The sequence below is a fragment of the Suricata suricatta genome, chromosome 3, assembly GCF_006229205.1.
Source record: "Suricata suricatta isolate VVHF042 chromosome 3, meerkat_22Aug2017_6uvM2_HiC, whole genome shotgun sequence".
Classification (NCBI taxonomy): domain Eukaryota; kingdom Metazoa; phylum Chordata; class Mammalia; order Carnivora; family Herpestidae; genus Suricata; species Suricata suricatta.
In genome coordinates, this window is record NC_043702.1 from 150719508 (window position 1) to 150740831 (window position 21324).

Consider the following 21324-nt stretch of genomic DNA (forward strand, 5'->3'; position numbering starts at 1 on the left):
TGCACGGCAGCGGCGGGGGCGGCGGCGGGGGCGGCAGCCGGCGCACCAAGAGCAGCTCCCTGGAGCCCCAGCGTGGCAGCCCCCACCTGCTGCGCAAGGCCCCCCAGGACAGCAGCCTGGCCGCCATCCTGCACCAGCACCAGTGCCGCCCCCGCTCCTCTTCCACCACTGACACGGCCCTGCTGCTGGCCGATGGCAGCAATGTGTACCTGCTGGCCGAAGAGGCCGAGGGCGTCGATAAGGTGAGCTGGGGGGGGGGTGGCCTGGGTGCGGCGGGGAGGGACTCAGAGGCGAGAGTCGTCCGCTGAGGGACCTCTGGACCCGTGGGGGCAGGAGGGCTGAGCTGGGGACCCTGCCAGGTGTGTCCCCACAGAGCCATCTACAGGGTTGCAGGAGTCAGAAGTAGGACCAAGCCAAATGCAAGAGATGATTCCGAAAGCCTCATTTCTCTTGGTTTCAGGGTTTTTCAAAAATTACATTTTGCTCAGTCTGGTACTAATTCTGGCTTATTTACCTTACACGTGCTGTCGGGGAACAGTACCTGCGGTTGTTTCAGAGCACAGGCTGGCACCAGCCCTGGCTCTGCCACTGACAAGCTGTGTCAGTCACTTCACCTCTGTGTCCCTCAGTTTCCCCAATGGAAAACGTGGATAATAACAGTAGAGTTGTTGGGGCGCCTGGGTGGCTCAGCCAGTTAAGCTTTGACTTTGGCTCAGGTCATGATCTCACGGTTCGTGGGTTCAAGTGCCACGTTGGGCTCTGTGCTGACAGCTCAGAGCCAGAGCCTGCCTTGGATCCTGTGTCTCCCTCTCTCTCTGTCCTTTCCTCACTCATACTGTCTTTCTCTGTCTCTCAAAAAGTGAATAAATGATAAAAAAAAGAAAAGAAAATAACAGTAGAGTTCCTGTAGGTTCAAAAAGGTTCACGTATGTATATATGTTTGGGATGGAGCCTGGCACAGTATTTTTTTTTTTTTTATTATTACCAACCAAAGAAGATAGGAGAGGAATCCATGAAAGGTAAGGAGAGGGGTAGGGTAAGGAGAAAATCTAGATCGGTACTTCCTGAATTTTTGTCTTCACTCCTTTGTTCACGTAACAAGTACTTATTGGACACTTGTTAAGTGCCATAAGAATGACCAAGGTTCAGGGCGCCTGGGTGGCTCAGTCAGTTAAGCATCCAACTTCAGCTCAGGTCATGATCTCATGGTTTGTGCATTCAGGGCCCCACGTCAGGCTCTGTGCTGACAGCTCAGAGCCTGGAGCCTGCTTTGGCTTCTGTGTCTCCCTCTCTTTTCTGTCCCTCCCATGCTCATGTTCTGTCTGTCTCTGTCTCTCAATAATAAATAAACATTAAAAAAAAGAATGAACAAACTTCATGAGCTTACTGGAATCGAGGCGAGACAGGCAAATGGACAGAATAAGGTGGTAAGGCTGTGATAGAGGCTGGCGGGGCAGGGTCTCTGGGAGCAGGGAGAGGGAATCAAAGTTGGGAAAGATCTTCTGGAGGAAGCCATTGAGTTGAATCTTGAAAGAGTATAATTTAGGCCAGGAAAGAACTAGGGGAGGGGGGAGTAGCATGTACAGAAGCATGGGAGGTTACTCAGCTTCACTGTGGTCACAGCATCCAACTCTGTCGGGGACCGATGGGTAGGCAGAGGCCAGGTCACAAGGTAGTATGAAGCTGTGCTTGGGTGTTAGGCAGGAAACTGGAGAGAAGTGGTCCCTCTGGATCTCAGTGTAGACAATAGCCCGTGAAAAGGGTTAGGAGTGAAGTCAAGGAAACCAATTTTGGAGCTACTTCAGGAGTCTAGGCTGCAGCGGGGAGGATGGAAAGGAGGAGACAGATCTGGAAGATGTTTGGGATCAGTGGTGCCAGGTGAGAAGGAGGATGGGAAGACGAAGGAGTAGTGGATGATTCCAGGTTTTCTGGCTTACCAACCCAAGGGATGGGGCATTCTCTAGTTGAGGACCCCGGAAGGAGGAGCAGGTTGTGGAAGGAAAGGGAAGAGTCCACCTCTGGACACATTGAGTTGCAGGAGCTGTCCGACTAAAGAGCTTCGGCGGGCAGTCGGCTTCATGGGGGAGAGTCTGGACTCGGGCCGGCACTCCGAGAGTCAGCACTGAGCTTGAGATCATGGGTATGGAAGAGACCCAGAAGGGCGCACGTCAAGTGAGCAGGAGGCCAAGGACAGATGTGACATATAAGGGACAGATCAGCCAAGGATGGAGAGAGAGGATCCTGAAGCAAAAGGAGGGAGTTTGCAGGAGGAAAAAGTAGTCAGCAGAGCAACATGGGGCAGGAGTGACAGGTCCCATCTGGGCGTGGAAGTGTGTGCAGGCAGCACACGTGGTGGGGGTCATTGGTCACCGGCAAGAAACCCGTTTCCATGGATTGAGGAGCTGGTGGAAGTGGGGGCAGCACGTGTCGCCCGTTTGGGGAGACAGCACAGCAGATACTGGTTGAGTCACTTTGGGTTTTGTTGGTTTTTAAAGATGGGTGGGGAGAGTTGTGGGTCACCTAGGGCCTCGTGGGCCAGGAGAAGGGCTTCTGGCCTTTTCCCCAAGTGTGATGGGAAGTCATTAGAAGGTTTTTGTATAGATGAGCGATACCTTTTAGGAAGATCACTCCAGGGGTGCCTGGGTGGCTCAGTCGGTTAAGTGTAGATTCGAGCCCCACATCAGGCTCTGTGCTGACAGCTCAGAGCCTGGAGCCTGCTTCGGATTCTGTGTCTCCTCTCTCTCCCCTCCCTCACTCGTGCTCTCTGTCTCTCTCCCTCTCAAAAAATAAATAAACATTAAAAACAGAAAAGAAGATCACTCTGGCTGCTGTGTGGGGAATAGGCTGTGAGCGAGGGTGTAAACGTGGAGCCCCGCTAGGAAGCTGTTGAGATACTCCAGGCACGGCGTGGTGCTGCCTTGCAGCTGGGTGGGAGTGGTAGGGATGGGCAGAAGTGGGTGGCTTCTGGATTTGCTTCAGAGAGCCAGCTCCATCCGTCTCTGACGGATGTGAAGTGGGACAGAAAGGGAAGCAGGCAAAGATGGCACGCGGCTTTCTGGCCTGGCAGCTGGAAAGACGAAATCGCCATTCACTGAGTTGGGAAAGAGTGCAAACGGAACGTATAGATATCTGGCAGCGGCTGGGTGGGGGGCAGAAAGCAGAGCTGGGTTTGGGACCTCTTATGTGTGAAATGGCTCTTAAACATCCACGTGGAAATGCCAAATAAGCAGTCAGATGTATGAATCTGGAGTCCTGGGGAGAGATCCAGGCTAAAGGCATACCATTGGGAGTTGTCGGTGTATAGATAGGATTTCAAATGATGGCACCAGACCATTTGCAAGCCTAGTTTCAACTGTGGAGAGTGTGTTCCAAGAGCGAGATCTGCATATGTTGGCTGAAAGGGCTTGTGGAATGGAGACCCGAGAGGGGCCCAGCAGACTGAAGCAGCTTTACTGGACCGTGGCAAACAGGTGCGCCGCGTGCAGCCGCGGCCGGGCCACCTCAGTGCTGAGTCAGTGAAGACACTTGAACACTAAAATTAGATCCACCAAGCCAGGTGAGGGTCCCTAGTACCACAGCTACGTTATGAACCTCGAATTCTCTGGCTGCCTAAGCAGGTGGGCAGTGGGCACTGAGAAGCTGGTGAAGGGTTGCTGATGTCTGCTGACCGAGAATGGAGGAGGGCCTGGGGGCAGGCGTATCAGCTGGGAAGCATCTCCCCAGGTTTCTGCACTCGGCTTGTGCTTGGCCTTCACACTGCCTACAAGACAGCCGGAGTTCTCCTCTTGGTGCCAGTGGAAGACCAGGGCCGGACACTCCTGGGCGAGCTGCCAGGCAGGATGGTTCCCTGGGGGACATGATTGTTTCTGTGACTGTCTAATATCCTTACTTAGAACTCCCAGCTTTCCCAGACTCTGTCATATGTATTGCCCAGTTAATCTGAACAACGTTCCGGTGAAGTAGCCAAAGTGGGGGCTCTTATCTCCATTTTCCAGATAAATAGACTGAGTCCTAGAGGGATCAAGAGACTGCTTGTCTGAGGACAGCCAGCTGCGTCATGGCAGAGAGGAGACTAGAGCCCGCATTTGAGCGTGTTCAGGAGCCCAAGCAGATGTGGTCACTAAAAGCACTAGGCATCAAGTGATGCAATAATAGCCATGGGGAGTGGAGTTTGCCTTGGCCCAAGAGGGGGACGTTTCTGCTCAGTTGCCATTCCCCCTTCAGTGACACACCTTTCCAGCCCTGTGGCTGTTCCTCCCAAGATAGGCGAGGCCCCAGAGCTGCTGAGGAGAAGGGGGTCTCCCAGCCAACCCCGCTCTGTCAGCTGACTCCCCAGACCCAGAGGCCATTGGTCGGTGTGAGACGCTGTAGTGGTTCCACCCCAGTCTGGGCATGAATAGAAGGCATTCTTCTCTCTAGTAAACACTGCGCCACATGCTCTCTGCAAGCTCCCTGGTGATTACTAGCATCTATTTTTAATTCATAAGCCTCCCCCACTGCCCACACCCCTTGCCATTGTTTGGAACTCACCAGCTGGCTTTCGGACCAGAGAGGCCCTGGCGGGGGTTGAGTTACTGGAACAGCCTGGAGCAGCTATCATTCCTCAGCTGTCTTGGAGAGGCTCACCCCGCCCCCACCTGAAGAGAGCAGGGGACCCAGAGCCCCAAGGACAGCAGGGGTGCAGCAGACGAACCGATAGGGGCTCCCAGTCCTGGGAAGCAGCTCAGCCTTGGTGACATGATGGGCCGTCATTTGTTCTCTCCAGTTAGTTGTTTACAACATTGTGCCTTAAATGATGTCCCCTTAAAAGCAAAATCAGGGGCCCCTGGGTGGCTCAGTGGGTTAAGCGTCGGTCTCCTGATTTCAGCTCAGGTTCTTGAGATCAAGCCCCATGTCAGGCTCTGCACTGACAGCACAAAGCCTGCTTGGAATTCTCTCTGTCCTCCTCTCTCTGCCTCTCCCTTGCTTATGCATACGTGTGTTCTCTCTCTCTCAAAAATAAATAAATGAACTTTTATTTTTTAAAGCAAAAACAAATGCCCATCTCTGCCCCACTGTCCTGCTTTCTATGATTTGTGTGGCATTGAGCACCTTAGCTGCTCTCTGCCTGACATCTATAAAGCAGAAAAAAATTGTCATCATTTGTTGGGGTACTGGGGCACTGGTGGGTGCACAGAGAATGCAGGTGACATCTGGGTTCCCCATCTGTCTGTAATGTGGCCTTAACCACTGGGAAACTTGGGCCCCGGGGGCTGCGGCAGGAACCACTGGTTCCATGTGCCACGGCAATGGAGTTGGGCCATCCGGTCCCCCAGCAGATGAGTGTTCGTGTGTTCTCTCTCTCTCTCTCTCTCTCTCTCTCTCTCTCTCTCTCTCTCTCTCTCTCTCTCTCTCTTTTGCTGAGCAGCAGTTCTGAGAAAATGTGTCCTCTCAGAGAAACCTAGTAACTCTAGGTTCATGTCCTGCTCCCAGGATTTCAGGCAGCAGATTAGCCCCTGCAGGGATCAGGGGCGAGTATCCCCCTTTTCTCAGCTCTTCCACATCTGATAGGCTCATTGCTGCCCTCCTGGTCTTATTCAAAACTTTTTCTAAGCTGTCGCCACATTCCTCTCCCCACCCTCTTCCAGACCTGTGCAAGGTGCCCCAACTGGAGGGTCTCAGGAGGGGGCTAGCGCAGACACACTGGGGTTATGGCCGGCCCTGCCAGGCGGCTCCTGACCTTGCTCTGGCTGCCCTCTGCCCTCTGTGTGATGTGGTTGGTGGCCTCGGAGGACAAGGGTCTGCAGGCAGTGAGAGCCTAGAGCTCGCAGGGGGTGGTGTCTAGAGCTTTAGGAGATTGGCACGGGGGTGCTCAGGGGCAGGGGTGTTCCAGACAGGCCAGCCTGCTGCCCCTCCCCGCCCCCCCCTGCCGCTGCACCAGGGCAGGTGGCGTGGGCGAGAGGGCTGGGTGCCCACGGTGAACTGCAGAGAGTGGAGAGAGCGTGTCATGCCTGGATGCTTCCTGGGGCCTCAGGGGGTCTTATCTCCAGGCGCCAGGCAGGGAAATCCAAGGTGTTCAGCTCATCACCTAACCCAGAGCAGATGCTGGACACCTGTGCTTCAGTACACCTGCCCCACCGGACTTACTCAACAACATGATTTTTTCTTCTCTGCCCTGGTGTAAATAAGCACCCCTGTTTACTCTGAGGGATGGCAAGTGAGGGGTCACCCTTAGGCCTGGGCTCTTGCCAAGAAGATAGATCTGGGCAGGAGCCAAAGGAGCCTGGTTTGTTTATGTCTGAGATCCTGCTGGGTCAGAGGTGGGTGGGGCTGCTCTGCTGAGAGAGGGTTTCAAACCGTGGCCGCTCTGCAGCTGGGGGAGGCCAGACCGGGCATCTGTGGGGCCTCCTTGTAGGTCTGAGCTTATAGGCCAGGCTACTACGTGAGAGGCTGAAGGGGCCCTGTTCTAGGGTCCAGCTGGGTCCCTTGGTCTGTCCACACAAACGCATCCACCTTCAGAGCTACGTAACACACTGCCTGATCAGTCATTCATGTACACACTCAGGCTTGTGCCAGCTGGAACTTCTATCCAGTTGCTGGAGAGGACAACCACCTTCTCTGTTCCCTTCCGCCGTCCATCTCTTCCCCTCTTCCCTTCTCTTCCTCTCTACATGCAAAGGCTCTGTAGGCAGAGGGAGAAGCAGAGGTGGCCAGCCCAGCGGCCTCAGAAGAGACGGCCCAGGCTGTGCTGCTTGCCAGATAGAGACTGGGCAGCTCTGTGATTGGTCACGAACCATTGTTTCCTGTCTCAGTGATTGAAGATTATCTCCCTTTGGGGTTCCTGGGTGGCTTAGTTGGTTAAGTGTCCAGCTTCAGCTCAGGTCGTGATCTCGAGGTTCATGGGTTCGAGCCCCGCGTCAGGCTCTGTGCTGACAGATTGGAGCCTGGACCTGCTTCAGATTCTGTGTGTGTCTCTCTCTCTGACCCTCCCCCACTCATGTTTATGTTTAAAAAAAATTTAACAAAAAGATAATTTCCCGGGGTCCTTCGGGCCCTACCCCAGCAGTATATCTTGTAGTACCTGGCAAATAAAATTCTTCTTTTAGTCTGATTTGAGTTCCTCATATTCAGGGGAAGCGCCTTGCCTTTTAGAAGTCCTGTCTGATCAGGGGAGGGGCTAAACAGCAAGGACTCTGCCCCTTACCTAAAGCGCTGGCCCCAGAGATCATTTAGATCTTTTAGAACAGTATCCTGGGCTGAGTTAGTGGTTCCAGGAAGGACCTGACTTTTCTAGAATTAGCCTCTATTCATCTTTTCCCCCAATGACAACCATGACTTTCTTTCTAGATAGAAAGATCCCCCCATTCTCCACATTAGCCCTGGCTTCTGGAAGTACAGAATATCCCAGGGTCAGAGGGTGGGTGGTAAAGTTAGATCATGTCCAAGTTACCTAGCAAGGCCCAGTTTCTTGCATTTTCAACCCCCTTGTGTCTTAGCCCAAAAACTTGCAGAAGACTCTGTGGCTCTCTGCGGCACCTGGGGTCCACGAGGATTCCAGCCCAGACACAGGTGGGAGACTCCATTCAGGTCCCCAGCGTTTCCCCTGGGAACCCTGAGCCCATCAGATGCACCCCAGGGGAAGGTGTGCTCCAGGTTTGGTGTCAGCCCCATGCCGGAACCGGTAAGAATCAGCAGCAAGAGGAGCTCTCTCTTATCCCGCTCCAGACGGTGAGGAGCCAGCACTGGTGATGCGGGCATGGGTCGTGGGAGCTGGCACAGGGCTCCCCGGCCACCGCGCACATTCCTCCCTGGATCAACCACATCCCTGAGATGCGAAACATGATCTTGGTCCCGTCTGCTGCCAGATGAGGCAATGGAAATCCAGTATTGTTAACCTGATCCCCGCTTCTGCCTCTTGTTTCTTCTCCTGGGCTGTCTGGGCTTTCTCTGTTTATACACCACAGGGCAGAGGGCTCTGACACAGAAGCAGTGATGAACACCTACACCCAACCGCATTCCTGCTGGGCTCCAGGCGCTAGGGCTCTCCTGCCCTGCAGTGTGGAGGCTGGAGGCAATGAGTGAAGTTTCTGGGAACCGTAGCCTTCTCTGACCTCCCTTCTCTCTCCGGTGACAGGCACTGGGTTGACTAACTGTTCTTGGCCTCTGCCAGCCCATTTCCCACATCCTCCAGAGGCCAACTCTCAAGCCTCTGTTTCTTTTGTCCTCTTTGACCTTCACCGAAGAGTCTGGATCAGGGAGTTCTCACTGCATCCTTTTCCACCTCTGCAGATCCCCCGCTACTGGGACCCCAGAGCTGGGCCAGTATCCGTAGCTAGTGAATAATTCAGCATGCTCAGCAGAGGCTCAACCAGATCCAAAGTGATACTGTGACCTCCTTCAGGTGGCCGGAAAGGCGAACCCTGCCCTGCAAACGCTCTGTAATATTAACTTCATTATATAAGGTTTCTTCACGGCCCGAGCAGGCAGCTTCAGATCCAAATATGATCTGGGCCCAGTGCCTGTTGACTGACTTCTCAGGGGTCCAGTGGCCTGGTGGGCATGCCCCTCGGACTTGTGGGTCATGCCCCTTTGAGCCTTGCTGACTTTGGTGCTCAGCTGAGCAGCACCCTGCAGCTTGCAGAGTGCCGCCACATACATTGCTCATTTAATCAGGGCAGCTCATGCTACGCGGGGAGCCCTGGAGTCAGCAGGACGCCCCAAGAGTTCTGCGTGTCAATCTGCTTTTAGAAAGGAATCATTCTAAATTCTTCTTGGCAGGGGCGCCTGGGTGACTCAGTCGGTTAAGTGTCCCACTTCGGCTCAGGTCATGATCTCACGATTTGTGAGTTCAAGCCCCAAATCCGGCTCTGAGCTCACGGCTTGGGGCCTGGAGCCTGCTTTGGGTACTGTCTCCCTCTCTCTTTCTCCTCTTTCTTAAAAATAAATGTAAAATATTTAAAAAATAAATAAATTTTTGGCAAATAGTGTGCTCCGCTTCTTAAAAACCACCCAAAGAGAAGCAGGTTCCTCTCTGGGTCGCTTTCCCTAGAGCTGTCCCCAGTGTCCTCACCACCAAGGAAATAAAGAGTGGCTCTGAAAGACTTGAAATCATCATCTTTTTCTTTTCTTTTCTTTTTTAATTTATTTTATTTTTGAGAGGCAGAGAGTACGAGCAGAGGAGGGGCAGAGAGAGAGAGAGACACAGGTTCCAAAGCAGGCTCCGAGCTGTCAGCACAGAGCCCGATGCAGGGCTTGAACCCATGAACCGTGGGATCATGCCCTGAGCTGAAGTCAGCTGCTTAACCAACTGAGCCACGCAGGTGCCCCAATCATCATCTTTTTCTACCCACTCATCACCAATTTCGGTTTTCCTGAAAGAGACCCAGGACGAGTGGTTCTCTCCCCTGCTCAGCCTTCGGCTTGTGACTGTGGCCACAGGGGGCTTCCCACAGGAGTGTCCACCACACCCACCGGGCCAAGGAGCAACAGGGGGCAGAGACGGCCTCCTCCCTTCCTGGGAGCAGTTGAAGGGTAGCCTGCTGGCCATACCCCGGCTCTCTCCATTCTGGCCTTTTCTGTTGCTTTTTCTGTCTGCCTTTCCTATCTGTTCATGGGGCCAAGCCTTTTCACCCGCTGCTTGCCATAGTTCACCCTGATGCTCTGAATCATCCTCCCCTCCTGCCTTTCATGGTGGGGATGGTGCAGGGAGGTAGAGGGGCTCTCTGCTTAGAAACGTGAGTTACTAAGAAAATGCATCTTCCAGTCGGGTCAACAAATGAGCGTTAAGGGAAGGACTCTGGGTGCCGACTGCTTCCCAGAGCCCCATTTGCAAGAGGTGAGCATTAGCGAAGTGGCAGCCTCCCACGGAGGGATCCTAACTGGGAGCTTTTCACAGCGCACCTGGAGCGTGAGATTTTTGAAGGCCTCACCTTCTTTCTAAGCTACTAAATTTAGCTGCCTTGAGCTTCTACAGCCAATGGTTTCTCAGGCTTCCCATCCTTCAGGATATGTGGTTTGTGCCTTTTTTTCCCCCAAGAGAAAGGAGAGTAAGTAGGAAGATTAAAAAAAAAAAAAGTGTGGGGGGAGGAGCAGAATAATAACCAGGAGAGAGGAAGAGAAAAGAAAATGTGATCCTGACAGTGTTAGGGAAAGAAGGGGCCTGGCCTGAGACTTCAAAGGAGAGGAAGCGGAGACTGAACTGAGCGGAGCCCAACGTCCCCTCCCATCTGTCACCCCTGGACTCAGGCTAATCGGGAAGGTGGGGGCAGTGCTGCCACAGACCCCTGCCCCCGCCCAGCTGCCCGAGCTCGTGGGGCCCAGCCACAGGGGCCGCACCGCCTTGGCTGACATGGGGCCTGTGTCTCCACCAGGCCAGGGGGGGCGGTGACAGGGGAGCCGGCCGGCCAGGACTTAACAGCGGGTACACATGATGGCATCCTCCCAGTGGCACCCTATCTTGGAAGGAGGTCACTTTGTGGCTCGTGTGCTAAGCCCGGGGCCTTACTGATCACTGTAGCCCTTCCGCATCCCCCCGCCACGCTCCACTTGACAGCCACTTTTGTGGCTTTTCCTGTCCCAGGCAGTCTCCCCAGTAGTGTGTGGAGTGGCTGTGGTGTGTGTACATACATGTGTGGCCAGGGGGCCTCAGTACTCGTCATCTTGTTCAGTAAAACCTATCATGTGTCAGGCACGTTCCTACTCTGCACCGCGACCCTGCAAGTTCGTGAGCATATGTGCCATTTTGCGGCCAGGAAAACTGAGGCTCGGCTACAGAGAGTCTCTCACCCCCCCCCCCCCGATGCTGCAGGCTTCCTCCTGGCTGCTCTCTGGGGGCCCAGCTGTGTCCTCCTGCTGCTATGAGGGAGCACGCACCGGGCGTCGAGGCCATGTGGCCAGCGAGTGGCAGGGTGCGGGTCTGTGCCAGGCCGCTGACTGCAGGCCCTGTGCCGTGCCACCAAAAGGGCAGCCCTCCCCCACAGAGCCCGGCCTACGTGTCTTCCTGTGATGCATCCCCCTTCATCCAGGGCTTTCCAGGGCCCCTGCCCTCCACTCCTGCCTCCCATTGCACTTGGGGACACGGAGCCTCAGGGCCTGTGGGAGCTTGACCAAGATCCTATAGCTAGTATGGAACTGAGACCCAGAGCCAGGGCTCATGTCACCTTTCCCCCCATATCACGCCGCCTTGGGCTCCCTGCTTCCCAGCCCCAGGGCAGGAAGCTCCCGGTCGTTGGCAGGTCTGGGAGCATCTCATACATTTAAAGACAAGAACAGACTCTGGAGGAAAAGGGAGCTCTCCCCCACTGGCCCGCCTGGCAGACTTCCCCCTGGTTCTGGTTTGTTCCTTTCCTCTTAGCATGGGTTCACCCCGAGCTCCTCCCTTTTTTTCCTGCTGTTCGGCTGTGGTGCTGATGGGTAGCTTGTCCTTGGGGAGAGGAGCTGAACCCTGGCATCAGAAGACTCGGCGGCCTGTGTACTGGGGACTCTGCTCGGGGTCATCTCGGAGGTGCACTGTGGTCTTGCAGGAACCTCTTCATGACCCTGGGTAGTCCTAGTGTGAGAGAGCCCCAGGGCTGGGCTTACTCGGCCCCCTCCCCACCTCTGGTCTCCAGCCAGCACTGCCTTCTTCTGTTCTGATCATAAGGAAAGGTTCCAAATCTTAGCTTGGTGGAGCCTAGAAAGGAAAGAGGCAGAAGAGAGAGGTCCTTTTGTTTGTTTCATTGGTTCCACAAACATTTTTTGAACTACTTCTAGGCTTGATGCTGAATTTGACTTGACACATGTTTGTTTTTTTTTAATAAGGCCTTTAAATGATGGTCTTTGGGGGACACCTGGGTGGCCCCATTGGTTGAGCCTCTAACTTTAGCTCAGATCATGATCTCACAGTTCGTGAATTCGAGCCCCACACCGGGCACACTGCTGTCAGGCTGTCAGTGCAGAGCCTGCTTCAGATCCTCTGTCCCCCTCACTCTCTGCCCCTGTCCCATTTACATCTCTCAAAAAATAAACATTAAAAGATTATATAAAATTATGGTTTTTTTTTATTTGTTGTGGACGTTTTCCAACTAAAATTTCTTAAGTAGTTAAAAACACTTGCAGGGGCACCTGGCTGTCCCATTCAGTAGCCTGTGAGACTCTTGATATTGGGGTTGTGAGTTCAAGTCCCACACTGGGTGTAGAGATGATTTGAAAATAAAATCTTTAACAGTGCCTGGGTAGCTTAGTTGGTTAAGCATCTGACTCTTGCTTTTGGCTCAAGTTATGATCTCACAGTTTCTGAGCTCGAGCCCCATGACGGGCTGCATGCTGACAGCGCAGAGCCTGCTTGGGACTCTCTCTCCCTCCCTCTCTACTCCTCTCCCAGTCATGCTCTCTCTCAAAAATAAGCATTAAAAAATATCTTTTTAAAAAACCAAAAGCTTTTACAGTGAGAAATACTGGGGGGAAAATCAGTAAGAGCTGCTATGGATTTAGAAAAGGGTAAATAAAGTCTGGGGCACCTGGGTGGCTCAGTTGGTTAAGTGTCTAACTTCGGCTCTGGTCATCATCTCAGGATTTGTGAGTTCAAGCCCTGCCTCGGGTTCTGGGCCGACAGCTCAGAGCCTGGAACCTGCTCCTGATTCTGTGTCTCCCTCTCTCTCTACTCCTTCCCTTCTCATTCATTCTCTCTCTCTCTCTCTCAAAAATAAATAAACATTAAAAAGAAAAAGGTAGGGGTGCCTAGGTGGCTCAGACGGTTAAGCATCTGGCTTCCGGCTTCGGCTCAGGTCATGATCTCATGGTTTGTGGGTTCCAGCTCTGTGTTGGGCTCTGTGCTGACAGCTAGCTCAGAGCCTGGAGCCTGCTTCAGATTCTGTGTCTCCCTCTCTCTCTGACCCTCCCCAGCTCTCACTGTCTCTCTCTGCCTCTCAGAAATAAATAAAAAACATAAAAAAAAAAAAGAAAAAGGTAAAGTCTTTGGACGATAATTTTGAAGTAGCCAAAATGTTATCATCTGGACTGCCTTAAGAATGAGCGCAAAAACACACTTTAAAAATTTTGGTCCCAATATACGTTGTCATAGATATTATTTTACAGGATTGTCCTTAGTTCTGGAAGGGGAGAGATGTCGTAGTATGAGAAGACCAGGCTGTGGCTTGGCTACCTAGGACAGAGCTGCAATAGACGGACTGTCTATTATGGCTCAGTGAGATGGGGTGTTCAGTCATTCTGAATGTGGAAGGAGGGTCAGTCTAGTGCTAGTGCTAGGCGCAGTGAAGGCTCGGGTGTATTTCAGATGTGATTCCTGCCTTCCCAGGGGAAGTAAGACCTGTTTGTGCATAACTATTATGCAAGAAGAACAGGGCGCCATGCCAAAGTATAAAGTACACATCGAGTACCAGTGGAGGGGGAGCATTTGCAGGTGCTGGGAGGGGCTGGAGGTATTCCCTGACCCTCATGTCCCTGGCTGCACGTGGCTGACCTGGCCCCCAGAAATTGGGACCTGTTGATGTGCTTTTGCTAGGTTCCTGTCCCCACAAACCCCAAGTCATCGGCCACCATGAATGTTTGCAAGGTTTCCCTAAGCCCAGGGTGTGGGACTCCTGCTCTTGGTGTTTTGGGCTGCATGCCCTGGCATTGGGCCCCAGAGATACTGCTGGGACCTTCTTATCTCTTGGCACCTTCTTGGGACCACCCTACCACGTGTGGATCCCCAGTATTTAAGTTCTGAGTCCCTCGCCTGGCTCAAGTAGGTGCAAGATCCGTGTCTTTGGTGGTTCTGCCTCCGAAGCCTCCCTGAGAGACCCAGCTGGGCCCTCAACTCTGCCCGCCATCCTGTGCCCTGGCTCACAGCTTGCTCTCCACCACTGTGGCCCTCTGGCCCCCTCTGCTGGCCCCTCACGGGATTTCCTGCTGGAACTGTCCAGATGAAGTCCAAGGAGGAAAGGACTGCTGTGAGTTTGCCCCCTGTGTTTGATCCTGGGTGTTTATGCCTGGGCCATGCTGGGGGCATGGAATGGGGATGGGGCATGGAGGAGAGTGGGGAATGGGGAGCAGAAGCCAGTGGAGAAGTAGCTGGAGTGTGTCTGAGCAGAGAGTGGATTTCTGGAAGAACATCTCAGAGCAGAGGGGTCCCCTAGGTGAGGCTGGCTGCATTCTGATTCCTCCAGGGAATTCTTGGATGGGGAGTGTGCATTAGGAGTGATGGAGCCTTTAGCCAGTGAGGAGGGCAGAAGGGAGAGGGGTAGAGTACTCCAGGCTGAGCTGGCTGTATTAGGATCCAACAAGAAGTCCCCTCCAGGCTCCAGAGACCTCCTCTTTCTCCTGGCCAGGAGCCCTGCTTCCCTGAGGAGGTGATAAAGGGAGTCAGTGGGACTGTGCCTCTGTTGGCAGGGGGCTTCTGACGGTGGGAGGTATTTCTGGGCGTGCACTAGGTGCATGAGTGATGCAGGGACACGTGTCTCCATGTGCTGGAGATGCTGCCGGTCACACCTGAGTGTCCTCATTCACGCTCGACTCACTGTGGCAATGGCTGGGCTTGGGGATGGGCAGAGTGGTGGCAGCCGGGCACCTCATTAGAGCTGGGTCTCCCCACTCAGTGATCCTGCCTGTCTCCTCCCAGATGGGAAGGAGCAGCCTGTGAGCCCCTGGGCAGGGGAAATCTCCCAGAGCAATCCGCCTCTAATCCCCAGGCTGGGCCTCAGGCTGGAGATGGCGGCTGCCGAGCCTGGGAGCTTGGGCACACCTGCTCGCAGACCCCGGCTTCCCTTGGCAAGCCCTGTGCTGCCCAGGGCCTGCGACCCCGGGGGCCTGGCCCAGCCCCTGGAAAGCTGGAGCCTCAGAGCCCCTGGTACCCCATCACCTGCATGGCTTCGGGAAGCAGGACCCGCACAGGTGAGGCCCCTGGTCGGTGGAAGGAGAGAAGGTCACAGGGCGGGGATGGGGTGGGAGGGAAGCCATTTGTGCCGCTTTCCAGGTGACCTGTGCCCCCCGCCCTGGTCTTTCAAAGTGTAGCCCCCTCGCCATGACAGAGAACTCTTTGTTAGTGGGAGGAAGGAGGGGGCAAACAGCAGGCCTTCAGGCCTAGGCTGAGGAGGTCCCGGAGGGCCCCTGGGGTGGGGTCGGGGATAGGGGCCTTGTGCAAAAGCGCGGGTGAACCCTGGCTTAGAAGCCTCTAGAAACCAGTGGCCATGCATCACTCTTCTTGGGGCCAAAGGAGCTGGTGTGCAATTAAATGGAAGTGGTACTCCTCACTGTTGTCGCTTCTGTCAACAGGAAGACTTGGACAGGGAGAGCAGGGTGTGAGGGTCCCGTGAGCACTGACCCCAGGTGGACAGTGGGGAGGCCAGAAGGAACAAAGTGCTGGGCGCCTGGAGCTTTTGGAAAATTTGCAGGATGGAGACTGGTGGAGGCCCCTAGGCAGGAGGGTAGCTCCTGTGGGGGTGAGGAGGGGGAGAGTGCAGGGCATTCAGGTGGAAAAGGGCATTGTTCTCAGCAGGGCAGGGAATGAGGCAGCTGAGGGGACGGTGTAGACTTGGCCAGAGCCTATGGGTGGGCCTGTCAGAAGGGATGGGAAGCTGAGGGCTAGGGGAGAGAGAGAGAGAGGGTGGCCCCGAGGGCCGGGTTGGGGAGGGTGGCGCACCTGCTGGCTGCAGGCAGAGGCTGACGGAAGCCTCCACCTGGTGCCTGGCTGCCTGGAGACCGCAGGTGCTGCGTGAGAGGACACGTGAGTGCATTCCGCATATGTCTGTGCCCTGTACCCTGAAATCACGGGTAGCAGCATGGGGTTCTCTGTAAAGCCACTGAGGCCATAAGCCTTGCCACGAGGGACGGGGAGCTGCAGGAAGGGCCAGGGCCCTCGGCTTCTGTCCTCGCACATCCCTTGTAGAGGCCGGGGCCTCTCTGCAGGAGTCCCCCCCACACTGAACCCCCCACCCCCCATGAACAGATCCGGGTGTACAAAATGCCCCACGTGTACTCCATTAAGTGCCTGAGCATTTGCCTCCCTTCCCTCTGGAGAAAAGCCGCTTAGGCTCCCAGGCACCAGGGGAACTGCCGGGTGGGCTGGTACCTTCCCCTTCTCCCCTCCCCTGTGCCTTTCCCACATGTGGGGTACATGGGTCAGCTGTGATGGGGTGTCCAGAGCTGGGACCGTACAAGCAGCCATAAATTGCCCCTGCCTCCCCACCAGGACTAGAGAGAGCCGGCAGACTGGCAGGCCGCGCCTGCTGATTTGGAGGAAGGGAGGCAGCCCCCCCACCCCCCCGCCTCCAGGACCAGGGCTTGAGGTCATTCTCCCAGCTCTGGCTGGAGTGTCAGGTCGGTGTGGGAGATGGCGGGTCCCTTCCTCCCAGCTTCCCCATAAGGTCAAACTGCCTCTTCAGGCAGCAGCATTTTAACTAGTCACGAATGTTCCTTTCCATCCTTGCCCTGGCCTGTGCCTGCCCCTCCCCCACCGCCGTTGCCTCTGGGGATGATTAGAAAAAAAGTATATCTGAGTGTTCTCTATCCCAAGAGGGGTGCTCAAATCAGAGTCACGGGGCCAGGAATCAGCAGATGGAAGTGTCGCTGCTGAGTCACGCAGGCCCAACAACCTGCATCGCACTTGCCCTTCTGGGCGTGTAGCCGCTGGAAGCCCAGGACCCTGGCCAGGAGCAGCATCTGCCTGGATCCCAGCCTGCATGGCCACAACCCCAGGCCCTCTTATTCCCCACCCTGAGAGGGAGCCTGAAGGCCTCCTGTCCCAGGATGACAGGGACCGCCCTGCCCTCCCAAAGGGAAACACAGATGCTCCAAATCTCTTGGTTTCCTTCCCTCCCCCTCCTCGTATGTGTGCGCATATGTGTGTATCTAAGAGTGACCATAGTGTTGGCTTTCCTGAGCAGAGACCTAGGACGGGAAGCCTTCATCTTTCGTGTCAGCCTGCCCTGGGGAGCCTAACAGGAGTGCTTTGTAAGTTCAGGAAGGGGCTGCTTGTCCCCTGGGGAGGGTCAGGCTGGGAGTGCTCTGCAGTCTCTCAGGAACCTGGGAGCACGGGCAGAGCACACACTCACTGGTGGTGCTCGTTGCTGTGGTTCACCTCGAAGAATGCTGATTTGTGCCATTGCTGAGAAATAGAACCACGATCCGCATTTCACAGTAGTCAGTACCTTCTCCCCACACAGAGCTTCATGGAAGCCTCGATGCTTTCTGTCCCCACAGTGTGAATAATGCATGCTCCCAGCCTCAGGGATCTGGGCGCCTGGGCTGGTGTGCAAGAAGGGGAGCCATTGTGCAAGTGGCTGGGCCCCGGGGTTAACCGAGGACATGAGCTCAAGCCTGGGAGGAGGTGGGATCCCTGGGAGGCCCACAGGAGCCAGGGCCGGGCAGCTCCTGTAATCGGGCAGCGTGACTAATCTGGCTTTGTTTTGAGCTGCTGGATGGGGACTGGGAAGAGTCCGCAGCTCTGCGAGGCCACGTGGAGGGGGTGCTTCTGGGCGCAGGAAGCAGGGAGGGGAAGTGGGAAGGCTGGACCCTTTAGACACTTAAGACAACGTCCCATCTCTGGCTCTTCCAGAACATTCACCAGGACTCCTTGGACCTCAGTCACTGTTTTAAAACAAGGTCTGTGACCTCAGCCCTGGCTGGTAGGTACCATGAGCACAGAGTATGACATGGCCTTCCTGGTTGCTCGGCATGGAAGGGCATCACGGAATGAAGTGTGGCCCTCCCTCCGCCATTCTCCTTGTGAGAGCTTGGCTGGCCCGTGCCTGGGGATTCATCTTGGGGTCAAGTTCCTGAGGAGAGTAGAGTGGGGAGGCCATGATGCTGGGGCCACAATTCCCGGTGTGGTGCTGGCCACTGGGCATGGACAGAGGGCTCAGTGGCCTGGGCCAAGGCAGTCTCTGTGACAATTTGGAGAGAGGACCAATGGTGCCTGTCGCCCACTCACTACCGTGCTCCAGCTGGGGGACCCAGGGGGTTGTTACCCACCAGTGGCCAGGGCTTGGGTGATCTATGCCCGGCCTCAGGACAGGGGATTGGGAGTGAGTTAGAAAGAGCTCCCACCCTGTTGAAAATGAGATGGTGAGATGAAGGAGCAGGAGACCAGCCCTGTAGTGTGACATTAGTTGAGTGATGGCTGGAGCCAGCAGGTTGGAGGACTGGCCTTCTACATCCAGCTTTTTGTAATCACCACCTCTGTCTAGTTCCGGAAGATTGCCACCACTCCCAAAGGAAACCCAGACCCATTAAGCAGCCATGCCCCACTCCTCCCCTAACCCCCAGCCCCTGGCCACCACTGATCTGCCTTCTGTCTCTATGGTTAACCATTCCGGACATTTCATATAAATGGAATCCTTCGGCACGTGACCTTTTGCATCTTGCTCCTTTTGCATAGCGTGATGTTCTCAAAGTTCATCCACATTGTAGGGTATGTCGCTGGGATGTCATTCCTCTTGTGGCCCAATGATATTCCACTGTGTGGGTGTATAATTTTGTCCGCCCATTCATTGGTTGATGGACAGATGAGTTGTGTCCACCCTTTGGCTATTGTGAAAGTGCTACAATGAATACATGTGTACAAGTACTTGTTTGAATACCCATTTAAAAACAAATTTTTTAATGTTTATTTTTGAGAGAGGGAGACAGAGTGTGAGTGGGGGAGGGGCAGAGAGAGAGAGGGAGGGAGACCCAGAATCCAAAGCAGGTTCCAGGCTCCAAGCTGTCAGCACAGAGCCCGATGTGGGGCTCGGACTCGCACGCTGTGAGATCATGACCCGAGCAGAAGTCAGATGCTTAACCAACTGAGCCACCCAGGCGCAGCTTGTTATTTTCCTTTTAAAAATTATAGCTGCGCTAGTGCATATGAAATGTCACTTAACTTTGTTTTTGTGTGCCTGCTGTATGTCCTGAGATTGTATGGATTGTTGCCTTCTCTTAGTGTCTCATTTCATTCTCCTGATGACCCTTTGGGGTCGGTAGAATTTCCTCCCACTCCCAGATGAGAAAATAGGGTCCCAGAAAAGTTGGTGACACATCCAAGGGCACACAGCCAGTGAGGGTCAGAGCTAAGGTTCTAAATTGGTGTCTGATTCCAACTTTGGTCCTCTTTCCATTGCCTTGCATGGGCTCTCTGTCTCCATGCTGTTCTTTTTATTTTTAATAGGAGTGTAATTAACACACGGGGTTATGTGAGTTTCAGGTGCATGGAGTAATGATTTAACATGCATGGCACAGTGCTCATCATGATAAGTGTACTCTTTTTTTCTTTCAAGTTTATTTATTTATTTTTAGAGAGAAAGAGAGAATGTATGCGAGGAAAGGAGGGGCAGAGGGAGAGAGAGAATCCCAAGCAGGCTCCATGCTGTCAGCACAGGAGCCAGTCACGGGGCTGGGTCTTGCGAACCATGAGATCATGACCTGAACTGAAATCAAGAGTCGGATTCTTAACTGACTGAGCCACCCAGGCGCCCAGGATAAGTGTCCTCTTAATCCCCTTCACGTATCCACCCCCGCCTCCCCTCCTCTTGGCCTATCCCCCCCCTTCTCCCCCCTGACAACCACCAGTTTGTTCTTTGTATTTAGGAGTCTGCATGCTTTGTCTCTTTTTTACTTTGTTTGTTTGATTTCTTGAATTTCACATATGTGTGAAATCATATGGTATTTATCTTTCTTGGACTGATTTCACTTAGTGTTATACTCTCTAGCTCCATCCCTGTAGCTGCAAATGAAAGATTTCATTGTTTTTGATGGCCAACCACTGTCCCACTACGTATGTTCCCCACATCCTTACCCGTGCGTGTACAGACGGACCTTGGGCCTGCTTCCGCATCCTAGCTATTGTCAATAGTGCCACGGGCTCATTGCTTTTTTTGTGTTTTGTTTGTTGCAGGTGTGCTTTTTTTTTTTTTCTTTTTAGATCTCTTTCCCTTCTTGTGCTTTTTCCTTCCTTCATAGTTTTGTCACCTTAGGCTTGAATTTTCCTTCCTTTGTTATTCTCCCTCTTGGTGCCTCTGCCTGCTGTCTGCCGCCTCCTTGGCTTTCATTCCTTTTGTCCCTCTGTCTTGGTTCAGTCCTGAAAGGGCACTGGTGCTGGGGGGAAGGGAGGGGGAGCGTGTCCTGGGGTGGGAGGCATGGAGAACTCCCCGACTTCTTCCACGAGGGAGGAGGACCCAAGTAGGGGTGATTGGAATCCACAGATGCCGGTGGAGGGGAAGGAAGGAGCTGCTGTCCTGCTGAGGGACCCCCAGGCTCGAATCTGGGCCCCAGGGCAGGAAAAAGGGGCCGGTGAGGGGGCCAGGGGCCCCACCTCAGGCCGCCCCCACCCACCCTTAGGCCTCAGCAGTCTGTTCTCTCATGCTTGGGGATGTCACTTTCACAGCCAACTTCCCCTCGGCTTTTCCATCCGTAAGCTAAACAGACTCTAAATCAAGGCAGGAGAGACACCAAGCTGCCGGAGGAAAGCCAAGGTGGGGGGAGAGTTGCTATTTCATACTCCCTCAGAGTCCCAAAGCACTTCTACTTTTCACGGCATCCTGTCTCATTAGCTGCTCCACCCCCCTCCTTGTCCGAAGCAGATGCTCTGCTCCTTGGAGAGACAGCTGACCACCTTGGGCATCAAGCCATGTTTCAGACCCAGAACTCACTTTCTGGACCTTTTTTCTCCCACAAAGAGGGAGAAAGAGAATTGTGCCTCTTTGGAAGCACAGAGGCCTTACAAGAGGATCAGATTGCTTAATCCTAAAAGATCATGTGTTCCTAGAGAATTTAACTTTTTGTAGTTCAATATTTATGGTGTGGTATCAGTATTGAGTGAATTGGTAGGTATAATCTCTCTTTTTTTTTTTAATGAATTTTCAGCCCTGAACCCTAGGTCTACACTGTTTTTGTTAGTTTTCCTTTTTATTTTTATTCATTTTCCAGAGAGAGACTGAGCGTGAGTGGGGGAGGGGCAGAGAGTGAAGGAGACACAAAATATGAAAGAGGCTTCAGGCTCTGAGCTGCCAGCACAGAGCCCGACAAGGGGCTTGAACTCACAAACTGCGAGATCATGATCTGAGCCAAAGTGAGAGGCTTAACCAACTGTGCCACCCAGGTGCCCCTGGTTGGTATAATCTCTTAATTAAACTTCATTCTCCTGCCCCCTGAATTGTGCTGCCTAGATCCAGACAGCATTTCTGAGTGCCTTCTGCATGCCCCACACTGGGCTAAGTGCTTGCCTGACCTCATCTCGGGTAACCCTTGCAGAGACCGGAGAGTAGATAGGATTATCCCACTTCTCAGGTGGGGATGCTGGGGTTCAGGGCAGTGGACGGACAGGCTGTCCTCACTGCAGGAAGTCACACAGGAGGAAGGGTTTAACTGCAGGATGGCGTTTTAAGTCAGACT

At 54.0% G+C, this 21324-nt stretch overlaps 1 protein-coding gene across 2 annotated transcripts in view; it reads left to right on the plus strand.

Moving 5' to 3' along the window:
• Window positions 1–21324, plus strand: part of TMCC2 (transmembrane and coiled-coil domain family 2) — a 41849-nt gene that overhangs the window by 14478 nt on the left and 6047 nt on the right. Inside the window, exon 3 of one of the 2 annotated variants that reach the window (XM_029935579.1) lies at window positions 1–242. This exon is cut by the window's left edge and continues 23 nt beyond it. In XM_029935579.1, coding sequence (XP_029791439.1) covers window positions 1–242 — 242 coding nt within the window. Of the gene's footprint in view, window positions 243–13738; window positions 13911–21324 lie in introns of those variants that run through there. The other variant, XM_029935578.1, reaches the window with a different exon arrangement.